The 27,614-nt window shown below is 38.7% G+C and overlaps 4 protein-coding genes across 5 annotated transcripts; 2 read left to right on the top strand and 2 right to left on the bottom strand.

Moving 5' to 3' along the window:
- The first annotated feature begins 1,688 nt into the window (after nucleotides 1–1,688).
- Nucleotides 1,689–2,328, top strand: LOC6650928. Its single transcript, XM_002073671.2, has 2 exons — nucleotides 1,689–1,715; nucleotides 1,778–2,328. The coding sequence occupies exons 1-2, from the start codon at nucleotides 1,689–1,691 to the stop codon at nucleotides 2,273–2,275; spliced, it is 525 nt and encodes a 174-aa protein (XP_002073707.1). The 3' UTR covers nucleotides 2,276–2,328.
- A 274-nt stretch (nucleotides 2,329–2,602) lies between these two features.
- On the bottom strand, nucleotides 2,603–2,908 carry LOC6650927. The gene has a single exon (XM_002073670.1). It carries the CDS (start codon nucleotides 2,906–2,908, stop codon nucleotides 2,603–2,605), a length of 306 nt encoding a protein of 101 aa, XP_002073706.1.
- An 822-nt stretch (nucleotides 2,909–3,730) lies between these two features.
- On the bottom strand, nucleotides 3,731–4,941 carry LOC6650492. Its single transcript, XM_002073669.3, has 3 exons — nucleotides 4,918–4,941; nucleotides 4,657–4,848; nucleotides 3,731–4,512 (listed from the first exon to the last, which is right to left on the bottom strand). The coding sequence occupies exons 1-3, from the start codon at nucleotides 4,939–4,941 to the stop codon at nucleotides 3,733–3,735; spliced, it is 996 nt and encodes a 331-aa protein (XP_002073705.2). The 3' UTR covers nucleotides 3,731–3,732.
- A 6,503-nt stretch (nucleotides 4,942–11,444) lies between these two features.
- On the top strand, nucleotides 11,445–25,908 carry LOC6650490. Of its 2 annotated transcripts, XR_006954467.1 has the most exons (8): nucleotides 11,445–11,979; nucleotides 17,481–18,025; nucleotides 21,045–21,323; nucleotides 21,479–21,656; nucleotides 21,868–21,974; nucleotides 25,321–25,398; nucleotides 25,459–25,659; nucleotides 25,717–25,908. XR_006954467.1 is itself a non-coding variant. In XM_002073667.4 (7 exons), the coding sequence occupies exons 2-7, from the start codon at nucleotides 17,654–17,656 to the stop codon at nucleotides 25,594–25,596; spliced, it is 1,152 nt and encodes a 383-aa protein (XP_002073703.3). In that variant the 5' UTR covers nucleotides 11,445–11,979; nucleotides 17,481–17,653; the 3' UTR covers nucleotides 25,597–25,908. The 2 variants fall into 2 exon arrangements, 1 of the variants encoding a protein (XP_002073703.3); XM_002073667.4 differs by having other exon boundaries at nucleotides 25,459–25,908.
- Nucleotides 25,909–27,614: the final 1,706 nt, after the last annotated feature.

Raw genomic sequence — 27,614 nt, 5'->3', positions numbered from 1 at the left:
TCAGATGTATAAATTTATTTGAATAATATATATAGTTGAATTTATTTAATGGTAATGTTCTATTTTACTTATTTAGAATTTCAAATGAAAATGTATTACAAAAAATCAGTTTACTAATTGCTGTCCTTACTAATTTAAATCCTGACTATGGTCTTGTATAAATTCATAAATGCTGATTGACTCTTGTTTGGTATATAGACTTATTCACTTTGTTTATGTTGAATGAGTTTAACTCAACAATACTTAGTCGAGCCCCTTTCATTTAAAAAGATGTAGAGTTAAAGCAAAGCTTCCTGTATTTTTGCAATTTAATTGAAATTTCACAAAAAAAAACAAAAAATTGTAGATACTTTCTTATCTGTATTTGTATCTCTTTCTTTAAATTAAGTGCCCATTAAAACACACACTCACACATATACACACACACACAGTTTTAATTAAAAAGTTAACCTCAATGTGTGCTCCAATTTAATTTAGCTTTTGGGTGTTGATTTTTTTTTTTGTTTTTTACACACAATTCAATCAGCTTGAAGCTGCTTTTAGTTCTCATATTGTTGTAAATAAATAAATACTTATGTGTATATTATACATATTTGAAATATGTGAATTTAATTAACAAAATCCAATTCTGATTACGCAAAACAAAATATATGAATACGCGTTTTCTTCTCAGATCGAAAATTTGATTTTTGTTTTACTTTTTTTTTGTTGTTGTGGGATTTTCATGCAGTTAATAACTGATTTGCCTGTAGTCATTATTTTGTTAATGTGATCTGCAATTTTAAAATGTTATTGAACCGACCAACTAAAAGGGATGACCAGCATCATCCACCACCCATGGCGACCAACTGACAAAGATTGTAAAGCCAAATTGTACAAACATTTGATTGATATGCCAACTTGTAAATATGTTTATTAACATGTCAGTCAGTCTGTCTCTCTCTATCTCTCTCTCTCGCAATCGTCTGGTTAATTACACAAAAGTTCAGTGGTACAAAGCGTGCTTGATTAATAATTTTATTAACATTTAATTTGGATTAATTGCCCAATAAAAAAATTGCATCGTCTGCGTCACAGCAGCAGCAACAAAGCCAACTCAATCAAATTGTCTCCGTTTTCATTTTAACAAAATGTGTGTCAAAATGAGTTTCATAGTTGAAAGGCGACAACAAATTGAGGAAAAATGTCAAATGATTTGCATTTCTTTTGTCTGACTGTTGTTGCGGCTGCTTTTCGCTGCTGCTGCTGCTGCTGCCGTTTGACGCGTTGAACTTGACGGGACACAATTTGACTTGGCTTGGATGGGTAGCCCCGGTTGGTGGGTTCAGTCTTCAGTGTTTTTGTGCCTGACCTGCACTGACGTTTGCTGCGTGTGTCACTCACATCTCCACGGTTGTCAGTCAGTCAACGGCAGCTGGCCAAAAGCAGCCCGCTTGGCTCGGAGTTTTTTGTAAACCGGATTTCCAAAATGAAATTCTTTCGGCTTTCGCTCTTGACGCTCTTGCTTTAAATATAAAATCGCAATGCTCAGAACATTAGACAGGTTTAAGAGCTCGAATTAAACGCAACATCCAAGCAAGCACAAGAAGGAAAAAATAAAAAATAAACTGAAGCAGAAAAAGTGTGAAACATTTTCAAGAGCAAAAACAAATATTAACAACCAATTCACGTAATAAAATTTCTATACAATGGCTGTCAAATATTATACAAAAGTCGTAAGTAAAAGAAAATATCAAAGAAAATTCAAGTGCTAATTTATTTTCCCAATTATCCTTAGTTACTGTTCACCTGTTGTTTGGTCCTCAGTCAGGCTCTGCCCCGCTATAGCTACAGTCGTCCATTGAATGGAGCCGGCAGTGCATCCAGTTCCGCCTATGCCCCAAGACCCCAACAGCCAATGACATTGACAGGGAACTACAATCTGATAATGCCCGACTATTATGATCATCATCCGGCTGCCTCAATGCAGTTGCAGAACTTTGCCAATTTCTATGATGCCCAAATGAGTCCGGGCAATGATTTGGGCATGGACGAGTCACGATTCCTTGAGAGCAGCACTCCAGTTCGTGGACCACAGCCTCTTACAGCACACGAGCGAAAGGTACGACAAAAGTTGCCAGTTCTGGATGTGGCCCAAGAGAAGAAGTCGTCACTCAAGCTGAAGAAAGGCAACACAAAGCCACGAGGCGCAGATTACCAGCAATGGGATCAGTTCGATTACGATTTATATAGCGTCTATCCGGGAGAGAGCAAAAAGTATAAGAATGATGCATAGAACGGCTACTTTTATGGTTTGAGCGATTTATGAGTTTGTTTTTTTGTTTGTTAAGCGCGCTAAAATAAATTATTTATTTATTATAAAAAAAAAAAAAATGCACTTGTTTTCTTTTTTAAATTTAATGGTTTCTGGCTAATTTGGCAGCATCCCATTTGGTCTGGAATGCGGTTTCGGAGCAACTTTTTATCTTTGGCCAAGTATTAGCTAATGTCTGGAATAATTTGTTTAATTGCCTTAGCCATGGGCACTGAATTAATGACAGATCGCAAACAAACAAACAAATTTTTGGGGTGGAATTTCCCAAAAGTATTTATTGATTCTTTATTATTGTTCCAGCAAAATGCGTTTCAGTTCCTCAACTCTCTCGGCCGATGGCTCAAAGAAGTCTCTGTTTACCACCACTTCCCTGTGGTGTATGAAACGTCGCGGCGGGGGATGAGCTGCACGATACCTTTCCGTCGTTTCACCACTTCCCAGCTCATTATTGCAATAATTTATGGATGGCTTGAGACGATGTTTCAGTGGACGATGCACCTGGTGAACTGTGGGCTCTATTAACTGATCTCCAACTGGATTTTCATAGGCATAACCAGTGTCCAAGGCGGCTAACGACACTGTCATCGCACTCATTATCTGTGTAGAAGGGGAATTTTAGCCATTTCACGTCATCCATCGTAAACAAAACTTGTTTATGAGTTAATAAACATTTACCAAAAATAGTAGGCAACACGAATTCATTTCTATATACATGTGGTGTCTCACTTGCGTTCTAAACACTGACTAAGCTCAAGAATCAACAGCTGCCGGCTATTGAGGCTCACTAGAACTTATTGTATATGAAAATTATGTATGCTGACATAAGTTGGCATAAAAAACAGGAGCGGTTATCAACTAGGCCCTTGAATTGGGGCCAAGAACATCTTCCAATCATTTCTCAACTAGCTTCTAAATATAGCTAATGGAAATATTATTAAATCTATTGCATGACTTACGTTTTCAAAGGTTTATAACTTTATTTATTTACCTAATTTTATCTTGAACCCATCTTGTTGTCTTATTGTTAGCCAAACAAACCTGATATTGATATAATGTTACATAATTTCTGTTCATCGTCATTGATTTATATATTTTAGTTTTTTAGCTAATTAGCATAAGAGATACCAAACATCGAATTGTTTATTGGGCAACACGTTGAAGTTGAGCAACATTTCGGTTTGTGCCCACATAAAAAATAGCAACAAATGTTGCGAAACAATGTTTACGATCAATCGTTAATAAGTTGTTTGTGTAAATCATTGCATATTTTGAGGCGAACACTTTTAATTAAATCTTAAGTTAGTGTTTATTTTTATATTTTTTATTAACAATTTGTTTAACAATTTTTTGAAACTTAATAAACACACTAATAAATTCGTTTTGTATTATTTAACATAATGGGTGGGTTAGGGCTTTGTTTAGTTATAAGGATGCCTGTCAAACTGTTGCTCCTTGCGTTCGAATTGGCGTCTGCCCTTGGGACGCAATTGACCTTGGTTATTCAACTGTGCTCCAACAGGAACATAGATTGCCTCACTCTTTGTGCAGCCTTCAATGCGTGGCTGGGTACTGGCACGTGCCTGCTGCAATAGTTGCTGATGGCTTGGATCGATTTGTCCGGGACTCAAATTGAACTGTTGACACTGGCCATTCGCAGCGCAGTTGTTGACAAAGCGTTGATATTCACGTGTATCGTCGGGTACGGCTTGTTTATACTTGAAGGCATCCAAGGAAGAGCTCTGTGATTGGCCGACGTGATCTCCCACGCGTGGAGCTGTCGACTGAGAACCTGTGCTAGCCAACAGTTTGTATTGCACTTCGTTTGGAGCGAATCCTGAGCCATGACCGGCATCGAGAGTCTTCTGACCATTGGGCAGCGTAACCACAGCATATGGCTGTGGGTTTTTGAAATACAGCCTCTGTGGCAGCTGCTGTTGCTGCACCGCAACGCCATAGACAGGAGCTGGTGGTGGCGGCGCTGGTGGAGCTTGGTAGCTAACCAATTGCTGAGGTTGCGCGTAATAACTAATGGGTTGCGCCGGTGGGGCAGGTGCCGGGGGCGACACTAGAGTGGGAGTTTGTTGCTGATAGGTAGCAGCGTTGATCAACAAAGGGTTTGCATAGGATGTGGTATGCAATTGCTGCGGGGGTGCTTGCAACTGTTGCTGATAGGCATACTGCTGCTGCTGTTGCACTTGCTGTTGTACATGCTGCTGAATTTGATGCTGGACTTGTTGCTGGTGTACAAATTGCTGTTGCACTTGCTGTTGCTGCGGTTGACTATAGATAATTTGCGGTTGCTGCGGTGCTGACTGCTGATATGATATCTGTTGCTGCTGTGCTACAACTTGTGTTTGATGATTCTCATAAACAGTCGGCGCCCTATGCGACTCTACGTCGTAGGTGCGACTATTAGGGCCCAATGTCTGTACCACAAATTTAGCCGGTAGCTTTGCTTGACTCTCCACATTGAATGCAACATGCGGGCGTTGATAATTATAGTTTGGATTTTGAGCTAAAGTCAGCCCGACCAGCTAAAAGGATAATTAATATGATTAATTGATGAAAATCCCATCAACACACAAAAAAAATGTGTAACCTACCATTGACAGAAGTAGCAGCAACATTTTTAGATAATAAATCTTCGTGTTCCCTTTATCGATGCTTTGTGTTGTTCACGCTTTGCCCGCTGACAACGGAGTGAATCTTATGCTTCGAGCAGAGACAAAACAGTATGTCTTTAGAGCAGAAGATCTGAATCGACTTGCACCAGGCCTTTGAACAGAAAACTTGTTTCCCAGTTTTTGTGATTGCTTGGCTAGCTGGCGGACTGGCTGGCTGGCTGGCTGGCTGGTTAGCTGCTTGATTTGTTGTAACAGTTTGAAATTTCATAATTTCTTTTTCTATTCATGTATATTTATTTGTTTTTTTCCGTTTTCGTTTTGCCACTTCAACGTTCATTTGCTTGTGGCATCATTTGGCTATCACTCACGCAAAATTTGTCATAATAAAAGTGCAAAATTTGTAGAAAAAGCATATTCATTATGATCGAATCTTTGTAACCGAATAACCACAAAAGGTTAATGCATTTTCTAGGAAATAAAATCAATGGAAAGAGTACACTAGGTGTAGGTGCTTACAATCGTAAGGAATAGTAAATACGAATGATTATGGAAAAAAACATGATAGGAAGAGACGTAAATGATAGTGTAAATGATGTTTAACTTTTGCTATTACATGGGAAAAATATCAAAGACGTCTATGAGTCGATGTATACCAGCAATTAACCAGCATTTTTTATAGAAGACTCCCTGCAGACTCTCTAATGAAGACATCAAACAGACAAGATCGTGGGTGGACAATGCAATGACAGAAATTAAAGTCACTTACATTTTAGATACAAAAGGGTAAGGGTATTATGACTTCGTTAATCTACTGATTTCAACCTTGTCCCTCTGGTTTTAAGTTTCGGCTTTATTTTGTTTTAAGATTTGTCTTAATGGCAACGCATCTCGAAGGGGCCGTGAAAATTTTGTATGTTGTCTTGTTTGTTATTGTTGTTTTTCGTTTTGCTGCTTTTACCTTACCGCTTTTACCCACTTCAGGTCAGTTTTATTTAATTTGCTTTGCATGATTTCGTATATATGTATATATCCAACTCTATATACACGTGCACGTGTATGTATATGTGTGTAGATTTGGTTGTAAATTAAAGTTTGTCTATACAAAGAGGGAAAAAAAAGAAGCAAAGAAAAAAGTAAAAGTACGACGTCTGCGTTGGCGTTTCCCATATGTATGAGTGGATTTGCATATGACTTGCTTAACGATTTTAATAGCCATAAGCATGATATATATGTCTATATGTGTGCACATATATTTTGATTAATTCCTTGTGTGAAGCATCGTATTAATTTGATAGATATTCAATGCGGCGCTTATCGTTTTACTGGGACCCTTTTGTTTGACCACATTGATATATATATATTTCATTATATTTCCTACCTTGTAATATTGCAATTAAGTGCCTATTGAAATTGCAACACATAACTGGGTGTGTAGCTCTCCCAATTTTTCAAGATAGATTGACATAAGAGAGAGAGAGAGAGAGAGGGGGGCACTTACAATCATCGTAGTTATAACCAATTTATCCAAGATTGGTTAATGCTCGTTTGATTACTTAGGTAATAAAGTGGAGCAGGTGGAGAGATTATGTAAGAACTGATTTGATTTTCATTTGGTAGTAATTCAAGTCCAAAATTTACATATGCAAATGTCACATCTCATCGATCTTGCGTAAATATCTGCAATTTAAATTGGCAATACAAGATAAAGATTAAATGATCCATGAAATATGTTACCAAAAAAAAATAATTCATGTTCGCAATTTTATTGTGAGAAGTAATCTATCTAATCTATCTATCCCTATGTTTGGTTTAGATAATCATTACATGATCTATGTATGAAAAAGCTCTTTTTAACCAAAGTTGTTAGCATAGTTTAAACCGTGTTAATTGAAATGTATTAACCTGATATCACACCTGAACGATCTTATAAAGAAAACTGTCATGAAACGAACAAATTATGTAGGCTATATTTAACAGTTATCGTTATAAGTTATAACATAATGATCTATATTAATTACTTTCTTTTGGAAATTCATAATGGGAAATGGAATATTTTAAGCATTTTAGTCAAATATTATATACAATCTAAAGGTTTTGCGATTTTTCAAAATAAAAAGGTGCTTTGAAGTATTGCCTACCTGCTTATTCTTTTTTAAGTATGTAAAATGATAACTTTTCTAAGGAATGAGAAAAAATTAGTTGTCATATTCTTCAAATAGAAGCAAAAGAGAAAAAGGAAATCAGCATATAATTCTTTCATATCCTAGCTGAATTTCCTATGATAAATGCTAGTTAGTTGACATTTTCATCTTTGTCTTCATTGCAATATGACTCTTCATAAAGAGAGAGAGAGAGAGTCAGAGGGAGCAATGCAAGCTAATGCCAATCAAAGACGCGCCATGTAAAATGCACTTGAATTCCACTTGACACAGCAAATGTCGACGTCGTCGTCGTCTTTGTCGTTTTCGTTGTAGTTGTTGTTGTTGTTGTCATTGCTGCTCAGGCGTCAAACAAAACCATCTTGGGAAGCCAACTGCCAACACTTGACATTCACAATGAATGAAACAGGGCACACACGCATTGCACGCGTTCCCCACAATTCGCTAAGGCTAAAGCGGGAAATGCAGTTGCACAGTTGCACAGATGAATATGCAGATGTGGACTGCGACGGAGACTGGAGACGGAGCCAAGTTGTTGAGGCTTATCACAGCACACGACACAAACAGACGCTTAATAATGCAAGTGGCCAATGTTGCGTATACGCAATCTGACTCAGCTCTATAACGCGAAAGGGGAAGCTAAGAGAATCGGCTTACATAAACATATACAAACATACATAAATGTATGTGTAATTGGAGTATAGAGGTGTGGGTGTGTCTGTGAGTTGTCTGTCTTTATGTTGCAGCTGCATTCATTGCAGCATTGCATTCAGGGTTAAAAGCCGCGCCGCGTTGCGCCTCATTGTATGCAACATGAAATGAGATAGGGCACGCGTTACGTGATGCATAGAAACTGCCTGCAGTTGGTTGAGCGAGCGAGTGTTTGTGTGTCTGTGTGTGTGTGTATTTTTCCCATTTTCCATGCCATATAAAGCGTCACTTTAGACACCTTTCTGATGTTGGCTTTTCAACGCCTTGGTCCACATAACTTTCAGTCTTTTAGTTGGGGCTTTCTAATTAGGCGTAACCTGCAGCCAGTTGCAAATTAGTCTGCCCCCAAGTTGAATGACCTATGGCCCCTTCAGCTCGACTTATCCAAAAAAAAAAAAAACAAAAAAAATATCAAGTAAAAATGAAAATGAAAAAGTAAAGCTTTAAGTACTTACCTAGCATGGCAACAGCAACAACAACAACAATGCTAAACACTCCAGAACAACAACAACAAACAAAAAATGAGAAAAAATCAATTGCATAATGGCGCATGTGTTGCGCAGAACAACGACAACAGGCAACGGCAGCGGCAGCAGCAGCAGCAGCAGCGTCTGAAATTTGCAACTCTTTTTTTTCATTTGCACGTTGCAAGACACAGAAGGAGGCAGCTAAATACAGCAAAAACAAAAAGAAATAACAACAACCAACATTCAACCACCGCTACGACTTATAGCTGCGATTTTTTTGCTATATTCTTTTTTTTTTTTAACTGTCACAGACAAACCAACACACACACACACAAACATATGCAGAATTTCTTAGATATGTGTGCGTGTGTGTGGCTGCTGCTTTTGTTTAGCACCCGCATAGGAAGCCATTTAAGTGCGGCTTCTTGAGAAAATTGCAGTCATAGCAGCATATAGAGAGGAAGGCAGACCGAAATAAAGACACAGCATAAACCCGAGAGCTAAAGCGAGAGAAAGAGAACTAGAACGAGAAAGAGAAAGGAGTAAACTCAGTACCGAGAACAGAACAGCGGGAATAAGAGTGAATAAGAACGTCGAGAACTTCACTAACGAGCACCTCCTGATAATTAACAGCCGCACAGAGCAACAAGAGCTTAGCTCCCTTGTGTTTTGGGGCCTATCATTTGCCCCAAAAGGCGTGGGGGGCGGAGAGACACAAAACAAGAGAAAAAATAAAACAGAAAACAAAAAATAGAAAACACTAAACCTAAACCTGAGCTGAGCATGGAAACCCGCCCAATGCAAAGTCCTTGGCTAGTTGTGCAACTCAAGCGACTTTAATAGGCTTAGGCAAGGAGTCAACTATCAAAACAAAACTGATAAAACTTTTGCTAAAGGCACCAGCCCAGATTGCATACACTAGAGTCCACTACAATGATATATATCAACTATAGATAGGACTCTGTGTGTGTCTCTGTGTGTGTGTGTGTGTGTGTGTCTGTGTGTGTGTGTTTGTGTAGACAGGTTGTCTATATAATATGCTCACGCTCCAAATGTCAGGCAGAAAGCTTTGACAACTCAAGGGACATATTCGTATGTGGCTACACAGAGAGAAAAATATCTAGAAATAATATTCATTTTAATTGGAATTAAGTCACATACAAATTAATTAAATTTAGATGAACATTACAAAAATTTCTATTTAGAAAATATAAACAAACTAATATTATTTAAAGGATCTGTCCGTGATATAAATATATTTTCGATTTCTTTGTAATAGGATGAAATTTGAAATATGAACAGGAAAAGTTATAATTACTTATGTAGAGATAATTTAGTGTGATTTTGCTTAGTTATCTACTAGGCTACAGTTTAAAGCACGTTTATGCTGAAACCTTCCTTTTTAATTCGTATGTGCATGCGAACCCTAAGTACATACGTGCTCCGCGCCTATAAGTATGCCATGCTTTTTGTTTTTAGTCTCAACTCGTCTCGAGTTGAGCTTCAGCTTGTTCACTCGTTTGTTGCTTTTGTTTTGTAATTTTCTTTTGATTAATTTTTGTATATACATACTAAAAATAGATACACATGTATCTATACATATGTTTATATTTAGTCACAGAGACTAAATACAGTTCATAGGCTAAAATACAGGGTGAGAATTATCAAATTCCTTTGGTTGAAATTATGTCGCAACTGTTGTGCAAAATGTAATTAAAGTTTTGACTTGAAATTGTGTAATAGTTTCGTAAATAAGTTTTGGTATTTGGAAACTTTTAAATGCTTTCTGTTGTAAACTACTCAAGGTCGCTGCTTGTGGTGGAAACCCTTTATGAGTTGCATCAAACTACAGTTAGTTGCCACTCAACTTCAGTTTTGATGCTACTGTAAAATTTGCTACCATCAGCAACATTTTGCTGCAGCCTGTGGGTGGCAACAGAAGCAGAATAAGTAAAACATTCACCAAGTAGGCGACCATTTGCCTCACAACCTCTTTCCCTCCACCTCCCTCCCCCATCACCCATCCCATATTTATTTGCAGTCATTCGCATGTGTCATCATCCATGGCTAAGAGATGATGATGATGATGATGTAGCACAAAATATGCCCAGTCGCAGTCGAAACTAAACTGCCTGTCAGTCGTCTGCCAGTTTGTCTGTCTCGCTGTCTGCAATAAAACACAAAAACGAAAAAAGAAAAGAAATTAAAGTAAAACAAAACAAAAAAAAAAAAAAACCTTGCAGCAAACAGACAAATGAGGACGGCAGCGGTGACATGATAGCCTGTGAACGTCTGCTGCACGTTGGTCGATGTCGGTTGCTGCTGCTGCTGCGGATGTTGCTGCTGTTGCTGCAGAGTTGTGTTGCCGGCGTCTCTTGCTGGGATGCATTTTTATGCCACTTTTTATTCTCAGCTATATATTTATAAATACGCTGCGGGTTGCACTCGGCTCGACTGACGAGTCGTAGCACTTCATTTGCTTCACAACTCATTCATGTTTTGTATGCCTGAGCCTACGCCAGAGCCATAGCCAGAGACGGAGCCGCAGACGCAGCCAGAGAGCCAGACTGTCTGACAGAGCGTCAGCTCTAAGCTGAGGTAAACACTCTTCGTCTGGTCGCTTTGCCTGCCTCATGTGGCTGCCTCACCTACTTTCTGCACTTAGGCTTCGGGGTGGCTGCCTGCCTGGTTCAACAAAAAAAAAAAAGAAAAAAAACCCTCCCCAGCTGTGCTCTGCGCTGTGCTGTGGGTTCCCTCCCGGCCTGCGTCCTGGGTATCGCTTACAACAAACACTTGCAACGTTTGCAAAAGCTTCTGCTGCCGCTCCCCAATCCTTTCACGCTCTCGCTCTCTCTTTCACACTCACTCACTGGCTCTTCGAGAGGCAGAGGTAGTGGCATAGGCAGACTGGCATTAACGTTAACGGTGCGGCGGCGGCGGCGGCAGCGGCGGCGGCGGCCTTCCTCGAGAAGTTCGCCGTGTTCTCTTCTCGACTGAGCTATGGGCTATGGGCTGCATTTGCTGGCAGTACGTTCGCGTGCTTTGCATACTTTGGTTGCATTTTTTCCTACTGCTGCCGATACGCGCACGCCTTCTTTTTGGCCAAGGCAGAGCAAGAAAACGTGCGAGTAAAATTTTAGTTTGCTTTCATTTCTTTCTTTTTTAGTTGCGTTTTTCGGTTTTTCGTTTTTGTGTTAAACACCCCGGCAATCAATGTGTATGGCTAACAAACGGCTGCGTTTACTTTTTTGTCCCGCCAGTTTGCTGCAATCGCTGGCAATTTGCTAGCCATTTTTGTGGCGCATAGTTTCCGCGTTTTTTGCCGGCCATTTTCGCGCGCCACTTTTTTCGGATCCGTTCGCTATTGTTTTGGCGGCGTCGCGAAACGCCGCTAAGCCGAACCAAATGCCACATAAATCAAATGGCATAATTGTGCGTGTGTGACCATCGTCCAGTTGCGTGTGTTCTGGTCGTGTTCTCATCTACGGTCTCTGGAACATTCGAACAAGTGGCCAGCCATGCGATAATTATCTTCATCGGCTTAGCGAAATCTTAATAAATGAAGTGCCAAACCATTTGATTACAACGTTTGCCGCTTAATTCTTACGTTTACTCAGTTGAAGTTCTTACTTGAACAAACGAAGGGAAATAAGTCACGAAGATAATAGAATTTTCACTAACAGGATATCAAACAAAAATATAGCGTAAGAATAAGGATAATAATACATTTGTTTCTAAAAAAATATTATATATTTAAAAGCATACAAATCTAAACTCTAAATATAAAGCGTATGCCCTTTTTATATCCCTTCAATAAGGATATAAAATATTTAATTGAGAATTCAAGGATCCGTGCTCGAGACCCTGGCTAATGTATGAATGTAGTTATTGTCTAAGCCGATGGCCAGTCCTTGTAAAAAGTAGTATAATAGCTATATCCCATAAAATTGAATCCTATCGTAAATAATAAAAGTAATTATTTTTTTTGATATAATTAACTTTAAAATTTCATTGAAATTTACTTTAGAAACTCATTGGAATTTCCAATTTAAAAGAAATACAAATATTGAAAAACCAAAATGAGTCATTCGAGATTTCAAAGATCTCACGTCACACTTTTCAGGTATTAGCTACATAAATTTTTTAACTTTATACTCAATTTTAACAACATACATGTGTATGTACAATTTAAATAAAGGTAAAGCTTGTTAAATATAAATTGCAGCGCAAATCCGCTCCTGTTCAGCACTGTCCAATTAGATTCTTCGTTTGGATTCATTTACAATATCTTTGCTTCTGTGAATATATCCCCCCTTAGACGAGAGACTAACTAACAAAGTGTTTTATTTAAATTGTAAACTAAAATAGAAGGATTTCAAATTGCTAGAGAAATTGAGTTGAATAGTTTTTACCTAATGACTAGTTTCATTTTTAATCTGATGCAGCTCACAAAAAGCTTCCTTTCACCTCATCTCACAATACTCCTTTTATGCATCAGAAACCACAAACCGCAGCCACACAAAAAAAAGGGGGAGACTAAAATAAAAATAAATATCTCGAAAATAATCTTTAACTGCACATACCATGCTGACTTCTCTTTAAGTCCTTGACTTGACTTTTATGTTATTTTAAACAAATTGCAATTATGTGCAAACAAACGCAGCAAATGCAATTTCAATTAAGTCATTGCGAAAGAAAAAACGCATGCGGCACACGGCACGGCATGGGCCATGGGTAGGGAGGGAAAGGGTATGGTTAAAAAGAAGTGAAATCGAAGCCGTTAACATCACACGCTTTGTTAAGCAGACCATCATCAACATCCAACATGAGGGTGCGCATCCACATCCACATCCACTCGAGTCGCTTGCAAGGCTTCCATCAACAACCGCAAGTGCGTAGCATTGCTGCGGGTCTTGGGAATGGGAATTGCAATGAGAGTGCGACTCTTGCCAGTGCAGCGTCAGGTGCAGTGACATTGCCACACGTATTAAAATACAAAAAAAAACACACACACACACCACACCAACTTCAGCCCATGTCCCAAACTCAAATCCATACCCCAACCCAAAACCCAAACAACTCCCAATGCCAATGCCAATGCCAGCTGTTCAAAGTGCCTCTAGCTGCTTGCAATTTTGTTGGCAACCTTGAGTATTCGCCTACCAGTTGCTGCTGCGCCCCTGTTATTCAATGGCCAAGGCTGCAAACGGCTTTCCATGGAGTGTTCAAAACTTGCCGGCTTCTTTTTAACGCTTTCCATATACACTTGCGGCAAGTACTTGGGGCTTTTCTAGTGGTTTGTAACACTAGCTGTTTTTTGTTTCAAATCTAAAATTCTAAGCCATTAGAATAAATTATAATACCTATAGTGAACACTTACTTTTTCAGAGTCATACGGATTAAAGATAATATAACTTACTAAACTAATCTGCTAACTAAAAGCTAAAGAAACAAACTTAATTTTTGCATGTTTACTTCTTTATAAAAAAGGTTAAAAACTATTTGAAAGATGCCAAATTTGCTGTTCGAGAAGTTTAGCAGTCGAGAACCATATCATATATTTTTGTTCAAGTTATTAACTATTTTTTAAATATTCAAAATGAAAATTCATTGGGTCAATATTTAAGGTTCTGCTACCACCAACTAAAAGTCCCATTCTTAAATAAATATACTGAAATTAAACTTATTGAGCTACAAATTAGGGATACTTTGCTCTTTAAAGTATAAAATATTATGGAAAAGTATTCAATGTGTTCAATATTATTAAAAACATTTCATTTGCTTTGTATGTAACTTAAAAAATTACAATGATTACTTCGTAGTACATTCAAAAATTTCTATAAATGTTTCCAAAAGCAAATTCTATGGTTGCTGATTGCATAATTTTAGGGGCCCCATTTGAGATTCACCACAGGACAAAAGGAAAATATCTATTTAAATAGTTTTATATACATAATTTTTTTTTTTAGTTTTTTAATTAAGCCTACCTTGGGGATCGACCTTAGGGCCCACCTTTATTCTATGCGGTCCTGAATATGTCCTTGCAATAACTATCTCTTTGGTAAATATCTTCTTTATTGTCTCTGATATATGTATACAGAGTATATAGCTTTCGGTATCCAATTTTTGAGTCCTTTTAATGTATTTTTTCTGTTGCATTCTGTTTTAGCGTGCTGTGTCAACATGGCAGTCAGCCAGTTTTGAATCCAGCTCTGCCTCAAACTTCCTTGCATTATGAGCCTTTTTTTGTGTGCGAGTGTGTGTGTGAATGTGTGTGCATTGTTGTTTTTTTCTGGCTTTGGGGGCCTTTGCAGTTAATTGAAAATACTAAATTTCCACTGTCTAGACGGCAAATTATATGACAATTGTTAGAGCGCATGTTTGGCTTTCATATTAAAATTAATTACTTGGCCTAGCTTAAATACATATATGAAAACAAAATTATTTTTGAAAAAAAAACCATAGTATTAGATAGTATAAACATTTGCTTAATATGAGGATTATTAAGCAAAGAATTTATTAGATTTTAATATAGTTTTTTGTTGTTAAGGTGGCACAATTAGTTGCAATACATAAATTTATAATGTGCAAAATATTGTGAAAATGAGCGTTGAAAATTTATGAAATTTTACACCTCAAAGGCGTTGGGCTAAACCCTAATCACAAATCATAAGCTTGCCACACAATGAATGCTTTAATTGCATATGCAATAAAGTGGAGGAAATCTCATAAGCTTGCGGCCAAGTGGGAAGTGGCAAGGGACACTTGTTAGGGGGAGTGCATTACAGGAAATTGTATAAAATTTGCACAATAATTACAAACGGAAATCGTGCGAGAATGAAACGCCTTTGATCATTATTCCGCCTTGTCCCTGTCCTCTCTTCTCTTTAATTTTGTTTCTATCTTTATATATATGTGTATATGTATGTATGTGTGTCTCTTTTTGTCTTTATGGCTGCTTGTCTCTTTCTATTATGCACGTGCACATAAACAATTATTTAGCACTTAATAAACAATGAAATTGAAAATTTAAGACGCTTATCGGAGAGTCAGATTGTGGCATATGCAAATTTCGATTTAACATTCATGTAATTACATTGAGCGCCTGAGCGTATGCTATACTATATTCATTTGATATGAATATATACGAGGGTTAGTCAAAAAATAGCAAATAAATATCGATCTATAGATTTTAAGTGCATTTTTCATGTATTTCAAGTTAAAGTGACTATAAGAAGTGTGTTCAGGAGGAGTCATATGCCCATTTAAAATATCTTTGCTTATTATCTACTCTATACTCTGCCTTATTTGAGATATTCTTTATAGTTAATCTCTATTTCATACACCTGCTAGTTGAATATAGCTATTTATTATGCTCAATAACTAATCTTTATTAATTTTATGAAAATAAAGTTTTCTCTAGGATTGTTTTTAAGAAAAAGCTTGATATTACTCTATTATGAGTCATAATATTTGTATTTGTGATTACTTTTAATATGACCCTTGTATTTATTCAAATTTTTGACAAACTCTTATGCATCTATGTGTGAGTATGCACTTATATTTAATCTATCTTTTGTACATGCGACACATTCATTAAGTAGCCTTTTCGACCTGCATTTTGGCCTGGCTCACTTGGCTTGGCTCGTAAATAAACTTTCCAATGGCCACGGAACGGCTGCGTATGCAAAACATCTTGAAAATTGACTTTACTGATTTTGCCTTTTCGCATTTTATTATGTGTTTATTATGCTAACAATGTGCAGAAAGTTTTTGGTTGGCAAAATATTTCCAGCTGCCGAGTTGCAGCAGTTGGCCAACAATTGCCAGTGGCGTAGTAAAAGTTTTAGATAGTTTCAAGCAGTCAATACTATGTAAAGATATGGAAATAGCTCATCCCAATTTCATTTAAATATGGGTTAAGTCTAGGAATAATGTGACGAGTGAATAAAGTTAATTTTTAAATCCAAAAAAAGAAATTTCTTGTGAAGATATTAATTTAAAAACAGATCTTTAATGAAACTGAATCAACAGATTGTTCACAAGGTGATGACATTAATGACCATTGTTGGCATTCTAAATATGTGTTGATATCATCATTTTGATCCCTCTCAATTAGCTTGTTTTCTACGCTCCATTCATTGTGTTTTAAGAACGTTATGAAATGCTTTTGAATTTGGTATTTTGTTTCGCATGTGTTTATCAATATGGAGCAAAGCAAAGTCAATTAGAGTTCTCTCACTTGCACCCAGAGCAAACATAAAGGCAAACAGACAAGGCGAAATATAAATTCCCCCAGATATATGTATGTATATAAATCATTGTGCCGGACATTGTCACCAGACCACACTCCACTTAATGACAGCTGCAGCAATGTGAGAGGAAAACTGTAGCCACATTATTTTCATTATGCTTATGTGTTAGGTTTCTTGACCGAGAATTTACTTTAATTTCATTTCGGAATCCGTTGAGAGGCAAGAGGCAATCACAGTTGTTTCTCTTGAAGGATGAGGGATGTCTGGTACGAGTGGACTATCCACCTGGTCTAAGCCAGACGAGTGTTTATGGCAATTGGGTATGGGCGGGTAGAAATGGCATGACAATATTTCTACAGCCAGCAGCCATTTGCATTTCATTTTTCGACAAGCAAAAATATTTTTGCAGGCACAACAGGACAACAGGACAAACTGTCCATCCAAAAAGAGAAGGAGCATTGTAAATAGTTGGATGATGACGATGACGACGACTTCCTTTTGTCTTTTGTCTGTGACCTGGGGCGATGCTCAGCCTCTTAGAGCTTTCTCTCTCTGTCTCTCTATGTGTGTGTGTTCTTAGTCCATCTGTCATTTTAAGTGGCTTATTCATATGCAAGTGAGTGGCTTCCGGGGCTAAACATATTCAAGTGTTTTAGTGGCCCGTGTACATGACCGAGCATTATCATTAAGTGCTTATAGGCTGGCCGTCTTTCAACCTGTCCATCCTTCCTATTTATGAGAGTGAACAATGACTGCTATTAACACAAATTGATATGATAACTCCCATTCTTCAGCCCAAAACTGCTAGGCGAGTGCCTTGCCAAGATATAGCATACTTTAATGGGCAACGGAAGTTTAGACTTTGTATTTCTGTGTTGTCCTTCAAGAATCTAAACTAATCTAATTGAAACTCCTCTTTTCTCTCTCTCTCTCTCTTTCTCTGTTTGCAGTGGCTATGAAGGCAACATCTAGCAGTAGTTGCAGCAGTGCCGCCAGCAGCAGCAATCATCCCGAACCCCTGGGTGGATTTGGTGCTAGCACCTCAAAGCCACGCCACACGCTCAAAGTCTCATTCGCACCGCTGGATATTGCCGGCCCGGCTGTAGCCACGTGATACGCGAATATGCCGCACCACAACATCGTCTGCGAGTGGTTGCGCACCATCGGTCTGGTGCAGTATGGCGAAAGTTTCCTGGAGAATGGCTACGATGAGCTGGAGATCTGCAAGCAGATTGGCGAAATCGATCTGGATGCCATTGGTGTGGATAATCTTTCGCATCGCGGCAAACTCCTGAAAAGTGTGCGCATGCTACGCGAGAAGGGTGCGGCAATTGTCTATGTCCTGATCAATGATCCGAAGGCTCTGAGCAACAGCAATGAGATCCTTGCCTCGGATTGTGACTCTCCGGTGACAATGAAAGAGCTGGAAGCTGTAATGAAGAGGCATCTCGAAGCGGATGGCATTCGACTTACCGCACATCCTTATTCCACACCGGTGAGTGAGTGAGTGACCAGCATAGGTTTATCTTGCCATCTTTTATTTTGGATCCGGCAATTTGCATGCTTCTCCACGGGGAGCTCTCGCCACTAGTTGTTTGTTCTTATTGTTGTTGTTGTTGTTGCTGCAACTTCATGTGACAGTCACAGCCACAGCTTTTGTTGTAATGGCCACGTCGCAATGGGGGCAGGCAGCAACTAACTAACGCTTGGCACTGTGTGCGCTCTAATGTGAAATTAACACGATTTTAATTTAGTTAAACCGAGTGGCCAACCAACTGACTGCCCGCCGGGTGGCTGCCATTTGGTTTTCGGCTCAGTTCCCGTTTATTTTGTGTATGTGTGTCGCTTTCTGGTCTGGCAAATAACTTTGCATTGCATTAATTTTGTTTATTTTTTTGCGGTTGTTTTATACAATTTTTTTTTCTGTTTTTGTTTTTGGTTTATATGTTCGTTATGCTGGCAGTTTAGAGATAAAATTGTACATTTGCCATGTGCCATGACAGTGAGCATTCAGTCCCACTGGGTTTTCTACCACAAAAATGATCGACAAAGTTGCAATTCCAGCAACATTTTTGTCATTATGTGGCATTATCTATATGAATTTTTGGTTGGAATTTGCTAGAAAATATTTTTTGATTAAATTTTTTGGTTGCAGATCACCGAAATAGAGGAACGTGGCCCGAAGGTATGCCATATGCTAAAAAAGTATTCATTGTTTTAAATGAATTTGTAACTTTTCATCTGCTTTGTAACTTAAATCGCGTCTAATAATTATTTTTAAACCACAGTCCATAGAAATGTTTAAAAAATCAATGTCTAGATTTGCTTATTGCATACTTTAGGGGTTTCGTCCCAGGGTCTTGAACTGCTTATAGTTTGGTGTTAAATTTTCCCCTTTTCACAACACTAGATTCGCCACAAAGGGTGCTGTATTATATAAATAAAATGCGAATGATTTCTTAAATATATTAAATCTTATTGTTATCAATTCATAAAAAGCTCTTTCAACTATTGAGAATATATACATATGTATTATCTATCTATCCTCCTGTTGAAGCAATACTAAAAGGTTTTCCGTCGGGGATTATGGAAACGATTGTGGATAACGAATAATTTTTTCTATTCAAAATACAAAATGAGTCATTTGGTCTTCTGAAAGGTCTGACAATGCACTTAACTTTCTTGAGAGAATTCATAAAAAAAGTGTTTGATATTTCAAATAAACTTACGTCTTGGTTTTGCTAGGACTGAGACACATATTACGTATAGTTCACGAAAAATATTCTTCTCAAAAATTGACATCCAAGTCCATCAAATGCGTTCTACAAATTAAAAATCGAACCCCCCCTTTGCGACTACTTTGTTGGAAAGGAAGGTGACCTAATTTATCGATTGCAATTGTGTTTGAATGGCAAATTCCTAGGGCTAAGCCCTGCTATCTGTATATTCCCCACTTATAACTACGATTATGCGTAAATCCATGACATTAATGCATATAGAATGACGTTTTTATGGCCACATATTTTTGCATTTGCTGCAACTGCTAAGCCAGTGTGTCAAGCGGTGCTTTTTTTAGCCAACATTTTTATCCATGCAATCTGGCTTTTGCTTTTAATAGTGCCTGATGGAAACATGCAACTGGTTCATGGCCGCTTTGGACGCTTTTGTAAGAAATGCCATGTAAATATAAAGTAAACTTAAATTGTCAAAGAGCAAAAATCCTATTGCATTGCATTGCAGATGCATTAAAGCAAATGAGATGAGAAATGTCCTAAAAAATGGGAGTAGGTAGGAGTGTAGGCATGGCAGTTGTGCCTATTGAGCACGCATAATGTTGTGCCGAGTTTGCCAGAGTCTTCTTTGGCACTTTGGCACTCATCAGCAGTTTATTATGCAGGCAGGCAGGCATCCTGGCAAGACGAGCGTGCCGCTCCTGTAGTCATCAGCAGGCTCGGCTAGAAACAGAAGTGTGCATTCTGATGATAAAGCAGGAAACGTTGTTGATACCTTGTACCGAAGTGTCTTTCTGTGGGCATGTGTGAAAACTTTTTGCATAGACGGTGCCAGTGGAGGAACAGTGGCTGGCTTTGCATTTTAATTAGCAATTGTCTTTTTATTTGGTTGTTGTCTACATTCTGGGCCGTATCTCTGAAAGTTTTGCTATCCTGCACTTAACATACATAGTTTGTTTGGCCAAAATGTAGTCAAATATTTGCAATTGTTGGCAACAGTTTTTTGTGGCAAACGTGTCGTATGCGTTATTTCATGTTGCGTATGTGCAAATTGAAATGTAACTTTAATGTGCAAACAAAATAACACATAAGAAACGAAACGAAATGAAAATGCAGTCAAGTAAAGATGCATACAAATGCCCGACAGGTGTCTGCGCTCCATGTGGGACTCTGAAGAGAGAGAGAGAGAGATAGAGAGAGAGGATGGGCCAAGAGACATTTGCCAAGGGGGGATTTGGCAGACTGAGACTTGTTAGCTTCTGGGTGCTTTGCCTCTGTCTGGGCCATGTTGACGCGAGCGCCAACTTCAACTAATTGCACTTTGCGCTGATGAGACAGACGTGTCTGTGTGTGCAATTGTGTATATGTCTACGAGTGAGTGTGTGTGTGTGTGTATGTGTTTGTAGTTATCTTGAATCTCAACTGACTGACAGCTGCAGACAAGTTGCATTTCAGCACAAATGTTTGCATGCGCATTACATGAATGTGAAGCTAAATGAATTTGCCGGGCCAAAAAGAGATGCAACATGCAATAGATACGCGCTCTCTCTCTCTCTCACTCGGCTCCTGGTGGGACTAGTATGTCGCTTCAGTGACCGCTTTGAATGTCAAGCAGGACACATATTTAAGTGGCAACCTTACGTTAATTACCGGAAGATATTAACACTTGTGTGTGCGTCTCTCAAATGGGAGGAGTGGAGCACCCATTTGACCCTGGCCTTAGTTCAAATGATTTCAAATGATTAAAATAGTTAGTATTACTCTTATATTTTCATCTGGCAGGAGGGCAAACGTGGCTACTTGGAAGGACTTGCCGCACACTACAGCAAACAGATCAATATGCCATACGAGGATGTTCTCGATGCCATCGAACAGGTGCGGCTATCCAAATGGAAGGAGCGTCATGTGCGCATCTCAACGGGGCATACGCTAACACGTCGTATGGGTGGAGGCTCCAGCGGATCAAGTGCTACTAGTTCTGGTAGTGGTGGTGGTCTTGTTAGCTCTTCGGTAATGCCAACCAGCCACAGTCAGCCACTTTATGTGCCTGGCAAGTATTTGGTAAGCAAAGTGAACTTTGACTTTTTACGGCCGAGTGTGTTTTTACGACTCGAGCTAATCAGTGAGCAGCTCTTTTGCCTGCTTGGTAGTAGCAACTGAAACGTAATGTAATCGTAGTCGGGCTCTAATTCATTTCGTTTATTATGCATGTGCAGCCATCGAGTTGTCTGTCGAATCGCGAGGAGAACGAGATATACAGCTACACGCAGAACGATTTGGCCAATCGTATGGCTCGCAATGCCATCGACTCCAAGTCGGCATTGAATCTGAATGGCATGCAGCACAGTTATCCGGGAGCGCGAACCAATTTCTTTTACGACTTTTCGGCAACAGGTAAGAGAGGGGAACTCCAAGGGATGCATATGGTGGAATGGTGGGTAACATGTGGTCGGCTCTTTGGTTTTTATGGCTTTTAATTCAATTAAATGTTTGTTTCTTGTTTTTGTTTTTTTTTTGGTTTTTTGCTTAAACCGATTGAGAGACACGATTTGATGTTCTATTTGCTTAAGCTTGGTTTGATTTCCTCTCCTCCTCCTCCTTTCAGAGGGTCGAAATAAACACAAACAGAGGCGCACGGTATTTGCCCGTTTCCTGCAGGGATTGAGGCAAAGTGGCGACGAGCTCAACGCAACTGAAGGCATGCAATTGAAGGTGAGTGTGTAGTGTTTGTTTATCTCAAAGCGATTAGACAGTTGAGTGGCTAATAAATGTAAGCAGCTTATCACAAGAATGGATTTCATTTTGAAGGGATACTTCACAAAGGATACTAGCCTATCAAATTAATTTGGCTTTTCTCTCCCACTCTTGCGTATCTCTGTTTTTTTTTTGTTGCCAAATAATTTTTCGTTTACCAAAAACTTCTATAATTCCAATGCAAACAATTTGAAAGTATTTTCATCTACATTCAAAACAAAAACTTTTTCAACGCTCTGTTTAATGTTTCATTTTTGCAATGGACAACTTTTCAAAGTCCTTTTTGTCCTGGAACCATGATTGTCTACGTGGTTAGTAGGTGGCTGGTTGGCCAACAGGGTGAGATGGTGGTTACTTATAAAATTAAATTAAAATATAAAAACCGCGTAAACCTACACAAAATAACAGCAGCAGCAGAGGGGAACAGAGGGAAACAGAGAGAGAGAGCGAACTACTAGAAAAGTTGACTAGCTGAAACAAACAACTACCGGCCAAATAGAAGGGAATGGGCCAAAACGGAGAATGCAAAAAAAAGGAGACAAGAATGAAAGAAAAACCTTATCAAGGCTAAGCCGATAAAAGGCAATTACCATTAATTGCGTTGACTTGGCCAGCCCAGAGGCTGGTGAGGCAAGAGAGATCAGAGGGACAATAATAGTGTGAGAATCAGAGCAAAAAAAGCAAAAGGGAATGAGTAAAGGACTGCAAATGGCTGGATGCTAGGACATGTGCTGCTGCTGCTGCAGGATGCAAATGTCTGGCTCTCTGCTCAGATGCCCAGCAAGATATGTATGAACTGTCGATGTCAAATTGCAGTTGGTCGACAGGGCAGGACAGGACAGGAGTTGAGGTCCTGAGCACGTCCAGGTCTTGGTTATTTTGGTCTGGGAGTTTCGTTCATTTGCACCTTGACGCGTTTGCTCTTTGCGGTTTGCCATCCGGGGGGCATACGATTGTCCTTTTATTTTGTAGGGTTTCGTTTTTTTTTTGCCAGTCTTATTTGTATTTGTTTTTATTATTTCAGGCGTGGCAAAGTGTTTTGTGATTCAGTTTCGTTGTTTTTTCTCTTTTTGGCCTTTTTTGTGTATGTGTTTCGTCCAGGTCCAAAGAGAGTTTATAACTTTTCGTGTTTTTACGGTTGTTGTACGGTTGTCCATTGTCGTAGCTTTTATTTTTTTTTGTTTTTTGTGTCTTCAACCTTATTCGGGCTTCTGTTCATTTAATATTTAAGCACAATTTGCCGCTATCCTGTGAATTCTGAGTCAGCCAGAGCCACCGAACAAACTCTCCGGCAAAACTCGTCTCATTCCCTTTAGCTCTTTCTCTCTCTCTTTTTCTACGTATTCTGTGGTCAATTTACAAAATGACTTGGGCTAAGCACTGGCGACAATTGTGCACCGTGTTTGGGACAACTTCTTTTGTGTTTGTCCTTTGGCACTCATTACCTTTTTACCATGGTCTTATTCGCCTTTCGATGTGGCAACAGCTGCCGGCTTCTGGCTTCTGGCTCCTGGCTCTGTCCATGGTTCCGGCTGTGGGTTCTATCTCTGTCTCTCCCCCGTTGATTCTGATTGTGACTCCATCTCTGATACAGACTTTCGAATGGAGTTGGCCCGGCCTGGCCTGAAGCTAGCCGGCAACATGGAAAGCAAAAGGTCACAAAACGCGTATGTATAATTCTAAACTCTGTTTTGCTCTCATTATGCGGTCTATGGCGGAAATGTTGCTTTAGGGAAATTTTGCTGTTGGTCTTTCATTATACTTATTTGGCTGGCCTGCGTTTTTCATTTGACATTTTCATTTTCATTTTAACCGGGGTCTATCTCATGCTGCTAGCTCGATATTCTTTTTTTCTCCTTATTTGTTTTTGTTGTTGTCAAGCATTTGGTCTGCGGTTTTGCTCAGTGCTTTTGTTTAAAGGTGTCGATTTGTTTTATGCCCATCTACTTGAGACTCGTCCAACCAGCCAACCATTCAGCTATGTTAATGAAGTAATCATGGGCTACAATTTGTCCGTAAATAAAGACACTGGGGAATCCTGAGTGCTAAATTTTGGGGAGCTGTCATTCAAATTACACACAGAAATTTATTAATTTTCAAAATAAAAGTGGCAAACGCAATTATTTTTAGTTTAGTTTACCTTTAAGATGAAACTCTAATTAGCTGGGCGAGTTGAAACTGATGTAAAAAACAAAAGAAAGCATTTTATTTACTTAAATATTGAATAAACGCAATAACTCAATCAAAAGATTATTTCTGAAGTAGTGAATTATTTTTCTTAAGTAGTTATAACTCCCTTTTTTTTACCGAATTCCAAATTTCACAAACCAACTTCCACTATTCAAAAAGTTTTTATTTCACCACTGGAAATGCAGGTGCTAATAAAATAATAATAACAAATTAATAATGTCGAAAATGTGTCCGGCTTGAGATCCAACTATTTGCCAATAAACAAATTGGTCGTTAATTCCAACAATTAAAAATGAATCTAGAAGAAATAAAATAAAATTATTTACTTAACCAGTGAAAAACTTCACGAACAGGTGCGTAGTTCGGACTACGTAACTTGCAAGAGGGACGCCGGCAAACGAACGGGGCAATGCTGCCCCCACAACTGATGAGCGGTGTTGTGCCCGCACCCCCTCAGCTGCGAATTCTTTTATACGCCCAGCGACTGCAATGCGCGGTAAAAGTGCAAGAATTACTCTCTCCCTATCACTCTCTCAGTTAGTGACGGTCGCATATGCATGCATGCGGAAGTGAGGCAGCTGCAGCGGGAGAGAGTGACTGCGCTTTCTGATCGGGAGAGTGCAAAATGGGAAGAGGAAGCATGTGTGAGTGTGAGAGCTGCAGCGTAAGAGTGGGAGGTAGCGTGGGAGAGTACATTCTGATCGGGAGAGTGCAAAATGGGAAGAGGAAGCATGTGTGTGGGAGTCTGGCTACAGCGAAGAAGTGAGAGGTAGCGTGAGAGAGTGCTTGCACTTTTTGTTTGGGAGAGCGCAAAACGGAAAGAGGAAGATTTTGAGTGGGAGTGCAAGAGTTGAGAAAGAAAAAGAGAGAGCAGAATACATGGGAAATCGGTTCACTTGATAACTCTTAGAAACTTCTGGACAAAAAACATGAAAATTCCCAATTATTATTTGTTTAACAACTAAATTTGAGATTTCCAACTGAATATATAATCGAATTTAACAATCAACAAGTATATAAGTAATTCTTAGGAAAATTACGCACTATTGAAATACTATCAAGGCAATTTTTGCATTCAACTTGTCTGAATAACTGTATATTCTTGTCCTTACAGACCAACGAACGTTTGAGGGGTTGCAGTACTATGAAACGACCAGAACCACATCAAGACTTTGAAAAGACAATTCAAAGGGTAAGTGTGAGAAATTATATGCCAAAAAGACCAAGAATTGATTACTTTTGCCCTTTGTAGCTTAAGACCCAGAAAGCTGCCGCCCAAAAGAAACCAGCTAGTGCACCCATGGACATTGCCATACACGAACGTGCCAAGGAAGTGGCCCACACCCATGTCAACGAGATGCCATTGAACAATTATACAAAGCATCCCTAGGATACGGCCATCAGCATTGATGCTGCATAAGATTTACACATTTAAGACAACGATTAAGTCTAAGTACATTATTCTATACACATGCATATATATACATACATATATCTAAATATTATATAGTTCTAGGATCGCGTGATACACATGTTAAAGCAAGCAAAACGAATTTACTTAAGAGATGAAGCGCAGTTATAACAAACAAAAGTAGTAGTTTATAGGTTTAAAAGTGATATCTTACATAAATTACATGAATATAAAAATGAAAATAAGCCAAACCAATACAACCAATGCAACAGTCCACAATACAAATAGCAATTATGGCCTTGTCCCTTTCTTTTTCGTTTCAAAGGATGCGAGGTGCATTAACATATATACAACCTACTGCTGTACCATGATCTTAACCAAATTTAATCAGCCTTAAGCCAAACACCTCGCATTCTTTTGAAAAGTATCAGCAAATTTTATCAAACCAAATCAATCAAAACTACAAAAACAAAACAAATCGTAAAAATTTTCGAATGTGTACCCAGTCACAGGTTTATTTTCGTTATTTTTTTTTTTTTTTTGGAAAACTGAAAACAGTCGAAACTTTGCCAAGAATGTTGACAAAATGCAAAAAAAGAAAGCAAACAAACAAACGGCTTAACGCTAAATCAACACTCGCACGCACACACACACAACAACACACACAAAAATGGCGACTGCTAAAGTTGCTCTAACCGCAGACGTTGCACAGACAACCGCCGGACAGACGGGCGGACAGGCAGACGGATGGCTAGAGGGGTCGATGGGGTCTGGTATTTCCGTTTCAACTTTGCATTGCATCGATTTTGGTCTTTTGGTTTTGGTTGGGCAAGCTGCAGGCTCCGCCAGTCTATGGCCTTTTTTGCATTTTAATTGCATGTTGCGCCCGAAAGTATGCAGCGCACACTTGGCCACGGCCAATTCTCTTGAGGGACCCAGAGGGGGGTGAGAGTGAGGGTGAGTTGTGGGTAATGTGGGTGGTGGAGTGTCTGTCCTGTGTGCCAGCAAATGCGATTTGCATTTTTGAGCTGTCCAAAAGCATTTGAAATTCGTTTTTAATTTTGTTTGCTTTTTGGCCAAAAGGCATAAAAATATTTGATAGCAAAGCCAAAGCGGTTGTCTTTGCAATTTCACAAACTCGCACACCCACACACCTACACACACCCACTCACACACACGAAAAGGCATTTGAAAAATTTTCGTGTAGATAAAACACTTTGGAAAACAACAAGAGCCAAGAGCTGCGTTTGCCATTAAACGTCTGCATTGCCTTATTGAGCTGCCAGAATTGAAACATTTAGCGTCTACGTGCAAACGGAAAATGGCCATAAAATTGAGGAGGAGAGCACAGGAGGCGTGCGTGGCAACATTTCCGTTTCCGGGTGTCGCCACCACACACATAAGCAATTAGCTGGCAAAAGTTGTTGTCTCCAATGCACATTGCACAACTTTTGCGTGGCGTTAACATTCTGGCAAAGAATTAAATTGGCCACAACATTAAACAAATAACAAGCAACTTGCAACAACTTGCCAGTTTGGCAATTTGAAATACTTAATTCAATTCAATGGATTTCTTTTTCTCTCTTATAATTTTTTATTGCATTTGCATTTAATTTCGATATTAACGTACAATTAACTCTGCCTGTTCATGCAGCAGGCTTCAATAATCATTTTATTTAAATTTAATTAAATGCAATAGGGGGATATATACATATTCGAAAAATCAACCAGCAATAGTGAAAATAGTATAGACAAACAAAATGCAAACAGTGAAAAAAGGTGAAATTAAATATAGGCAATGTGAAAGAAACAACAAAATAAAAAAACACAAAAAATCAACACAGAACAAATGAAAATACACACACACACACACATACATACAGCAACTGAAACAGGCAGTCAAGTGTAAAATTGTGCGCCAGTTTAATATACATAATTGTTTAACTACATATATAAACTACAATACATACATATACATATAACATACTACAGATAAC

Source organism: Drosophila willistoni, chromosome 3R (genome assembly GCF_018902025.1).
Source record: "Drosophila willistoni isolate 14030-0811.24 chromosome 3R, UCI_dwil_1.1, whole genome shotgun sequence".
Classification (NCBI taxonomy): Eukaryota; Metazoa; Arthropoda; class Insecta; order Diptera; family Drosophilidae; genus Drosophila; species Drosophila willistoni.
This window is presented reverse-complemented; position numbering and strand designations above follow the sequence as displayed.